At 46.8% G+C, this 4,668-nt stretch overlaps 1 protein-coding gene across 3 annotated transcripts in view; it reads left to right on the top strand.

Annotated features, from left to right (window-relative positions):
- The window catches only part of AGT (angiotensinogen), a 26,555-nt gene that overhangs the window by 9,166 nt on the left and 12,721 nt on the right, over positions 1–4,668 (top strand). For all 3 annotated transcript variants that reach the window (XM_019527641.1, XM_019527642.1, XM_019527640.1), the window contains exon 2: positions 3,328–4,129. In XM_019527641.1, coding sequence (XP_019383186.1) covers positions 3,352–4,129 — 778 coding nt within the window. In that variant the 5' untranslated portion in view covers positions 3,328–3,351. The remainder of the gene's footprint in view (positions 1–3,327; positions 4,130–4,668) is intronic.

Raw genomic sequence — 4,668 nt, 5'->3', positions numbered from 1 at the left:
GGGGGGGGGGGGGGAGATAAGGGTATTAACTACAAATGGGAGACAGAACAAGTACTTTATGGCTGTAGCAATTGGGAAAGTGTTTTAATGTCCCTAGCACATTAGCAGATCCCCAGGTTGCACTCACTTATGGCTAGATCAGCATGCACAAACTGAGGTTGCAAATGTGAACATGCCAAAATTCAGGCCATGTATCTCTCTGAGTACCAAAGCTCTTCTATTTGCAAAATGGGCAATACCTCAGATAGATGCTTAGGAGCCTCAGATAAATGCTAGGAGGTATGGGGCAGGAAGAGTTGCTGAGCAGTTGGGAATTCTACACTGGAAGGCCCTGCATCAACACAACACATTAGCATAAATTGTGCTTTGACAGTGCTCACCATCCAGGGAGCAGATTCAAATCATGACACAGTCACCTTAGTGTAAACATGGACTTCAGAGGACGGAGTAGGACTTAAGGAGTGTGATTTAAGGAATGCTTCAGCAGGCTCAGAGGGGGCCAGCCAGGCACTGCTAAAGAAATTTAACATTTCGCAGAAAGGCGTGCAGAGCTCTGCTTCACTCAGGCGTGCATTACCTTTTTGTCCCATTCATGAGCTCTGCAGGGTGGAAAGGGATAAAAAGATTAAATTTGTGAAAAATAATTAAGAGGAGAGTTAATTAAAAGAAAAAAAATGTCCTTGTGACTCAGGGAATTTGGACATGATCCTAAATAAAAACACTTTCAAATGACAATGGATGTTGCTTCCTTGTAGGGTCATAACTCCTGACATTTGATTTGAAAAGTTCAGGTTTCCAATCCACAGCTTCAAATTTAGAGAAGATGCTAGAAATATGTAGAAAGTTCTCCAGGAATTGGGTATGCAAGCAATGATGACTGTAAAGTGCAAACTATAAGAATGCATGTAAGCTGTGCATGCATATTGGAGGAAGGAGGACGGGAGAGGGCTCTTCCTTAGGAACATGGGCGACTGTTGCCTCCTGAGCTGGGGGGGCACTTGCCCCCCCCAGCGGCCAGTCAGCAACCGGGGGGGGGCCCAATCCCACAGCCAATCCCACAGCTCCTACAGACCCGCAAGTGGCAGTAGTGCACTGCTGGCACTTCCAGGCACACTGGTGGCACTTCTGGGTGAGCACGACTGGCCATGGTGGGGGGTGGGGGATGCTTCTCCTGGCGCTCCCCACTTCCCAGTTGGCACTCTTGGGGCACCAGTGCTCTCGCCTGCCCTCCTTGCCCAGGAATGATGGCTGTCAGGAGGTGCACCAGCGCTCTCAGGGTGTGCATGTGCACCCCTGTGCACTCCCTATGCATTGCCACTGCTTAGGAACATGGAGGAACCTACAGAGTAAGCATAGATAGAGTGAAATTCTACTCCTAGAGCAGTAAAATAAAAGTCCCAAATGGTCTTTGTACACCATTATGTCAGGAAAGATAATGTAACAAAACTTCGCTCAGGACTGCTACCTCTCAACAATTAATTGTAAGGTAGGTGTTAGGTGGAGAAAACACAGCTTCACAATAAGCATACTGTGTGGAAGAAATCTGTCTGCATTTGTACTCACACCCCTGTTTCAGTAGTGCTATAAGAATTCATTTTTGTATTATGCTATGAAAATATTAAGTTCCGTGTTAGGATTAGCTATTAGGAGGATTAACTACATAGAGAAGAAAGTGGGGGAGCAGACTGTAGATTGAAAGCAAAGGGCTCAAGAGATGTGGTTTCAAATCCCTGCTCTACCATGGACTACCTGTGTAACCTTGGATAAGTAGTCACTTAGCCTATGTTCCCCACTTGTAAAATGGGGCAACTCAGAAGGGTGTTGGTGGGATAAATGCATTAAAGACTATGATACAGGGGTGTAGGTTGTAGCCGTGTTGGTCTAAGGATGTAGGCAGACAAGGTTCTTTGCGTGAATCTGATATCTTTTTTTAGACCAACTTAAATAGTTGGAAAACAACTATTACGTAGGAGGGACCAAACAACAACTGCACACCAGAATGAATGCACACCGGAAATCTATCAAAAACTGGAATACCCAATTACCAGTGGGGGCACATTTCTCACAAGAAAACCACTCTCTCCAATCTCTCGGTCCTGATCCTCAAAGGAAACTTACAAAACACTTCCCAGAGATGAGCCTATGAATTCCACTTCATCAACCTCCTGGATATTAAAATTCATGCACTAAATATAGACATTGGATTTATGACACATTATAACCTGCCTGACATCTGACTCCCTAGGTATCTCTCCACTATTCATCCCCCATCTCTCTCTTTCCCCCTCCCCACCCCCGCCTGTCTGTCACCCTTTGACTCCTCAAACTACATTTTCACTGACTGCCTGTCTTGCATGCATACCAGCCCAGCTTCTTTACTTTTGATTCCATCCAGGAAGAGCACACACCGACTGCTGAAACTTCCTTAGCCTGACGAAGGGTTTTTGAACCTGAAAGCTTGCTTAATAATTGTTTTCCAACTATTTAAGTTGGTCTAATAAAAGATATAAGATTCACGCAATGAATCTTGTCTGCTTAAAGACTACGAAACAATCAGATTGTACAGGAATGGGATTGATATGAGAACCAACTATAGACACATTGAGGGAAGGATCTGAGTGGAGCACAGAGGGGAGGAGCATCTGATTAGGGTTAGGGTTATCAGTTAATGGCCGCATCCAAACCGGCATGGGTGTTTGGTTCTCCCGGGACAACTAGCAGTGGCACACCTTGTACCACTGCTAGTTGTCCCTGGGGAATGCCTGTGCCACATGCCCTGTGGCATGCAGCAGGTTACCCTGGGTGGGGCACGGGAGACCGAGGTCAGCAACTGTGCTGGCCACAGCAGCCTTACTGGTGGTGCTGGGAAGCTACAGCTGCATTGCTCTTGCAGCTGGGAGCCTGGCTGACAGCTGGAGTGTGGCTCTGGCCAGCCAGGCTCCAGTTTTGAGTGGCATGCACTGCTGCCACGTGTGCCACCCCACTTCTTTTCTGTGCAGGTTTTTTTGACCCCCAAAAATCCCCAGGAGATCCTGGGTCAAAACAACCTCCCACTATGCAAGGTAGCAGCACAGGAAATGCCTGTGTGCCGTCACAGGTGGGTCTCCAGCACCACATCCTGCATGGCCACATGCGTCTGGATGTGGCCAATGTTTTCACCACTGGGACCAAAATAAAGGGAGCACAAAATCCTTTTGAAAATCCCATTTTTATAATTTCTTGAACTTGGGAGACAAAGAAATACAAACCTCTTACACTATCTACACAAGAAACAAAATGTATATCAAGTTAATTAAATCTCTGTCCTTCTCCCTCTGTTTTAAACAGGCATTACTCAGGTGGCTTTTCAACATGAATCCAACGAGTCTCTTCTGCTTCTTCCTGTGCCTCATTGCAGTAGCTGGTGACCGGGTTTATGTCCACCCTTTTGCTTTGTTTGCATATAACAGGAGTAGCTGTAAGGACCTGGAAAACTTGATCCAGGAGGAGAAAACATTTGTCCCTATCTTCATCAAGTCTCAAGCCATCCCTGCCTATGAAGAACAGCCCAAGCCAGAGATGCAAAGCTTAGGTGCCAATGGCAACCAAAGACTGAGCTACCTGAAAGACCTAGCATATGTTCTTGGTGTGCGTTTCTATGGTGCAATCAGGGAAACACGAAAGGGTCAGAACATTCTCCTTTCCCCCACAAGCATCTATGGGTCTTTGGTATCTTTCTACTTAGTGGCTTCAGGCCAGACAGCAGCTGATTTACAGGACTTCCTGGGATTCATCTCCCCCTCTGGTGACCCAGACTGCACCTCCAAAGTGGATGGGCGTAAAGTCCTTTCAGCCCTGAGGACCATTGATGACCCGCTCCTCACCAACACGGCTGATGATCTGTTCTTTTCAAAACTGTCCTGCCTCTTCTCTGCCCCAAATGTCCGCCTAGCTGAACCATTTGTGCGCGACTTGGCCCTTGCTGCTGATGCTTTCTATGCTCGAGCTGTTGATTTTACAAACCCAAGGCAAGCAGTAGAACAAATAAACACTTTTGTGGAAGCCAAAGTCACCAGAAGGAGCAACAGCTTGCTGACAGACATCGACCCAACAACCACCTTGCTCTTTACCAGTGAAATTCACTTAAAAGGTAAGAAAAACCAGCAGTAATTTCAGTGGCTATCTCAGTAGAGGGTAGGCAATGAACTCCAGCCCTATCAATTTGGGTAGACATCATCTCATTTTGTATCTTGAAACTGCACCCTGCTGGGCTCTGCTCCTGTGAACTCAGCACAGTCAGGTAGGTGACCTCAGAGAAAACTTTGAGCACTACAAGGCTTAATATTGGCTTTGCACTGTGCTGCCACTGTTCTATTTATAGTGCCTAGAGGCACCAGCCAAGATCCAGGGTCTCATTCATAGATTCATAGATTCATAGATTCATAGATTAAGGGTTGGAAGGGACCTAGTAGATCTTCTAGCCCGACCCCCCGCCAGGGCGGGAGAACAAAAAAAACCCCAAAAAGAGAAACGGGACTCAAATGAGTCCAGCCAGGTAGGCATCCAGCCTCTTCTTAAAGACCCCCAGGGTAGGGGCCAGCACCACTTCCCTTGGAAGTTGGTTCCAGCTCCTAGCCGCCCTAACTGTGAAGTAGTTTTTGCGGATGTCCAATCTATACCTCCTCTCCA

This window comes from Gavialis gangeticus, unplaced genomic scaffold (assembly GCF_001723915.1).
Source record: "Gavialis gangeticus isolate Ggan-Ray unplaced genomic scaffold, GavGan_comp1, whole genome shotgun sequence".
NCBI lineage: Eukaryota > Metazoa > Chordata > Crocodylia > Gavialidae > Gavialis > Gavialis gangeticus.
Note: the sequence above shows the minus strand (reverse complement) of the source record. Positions and strands in the feature narration are given on the sequence as shown.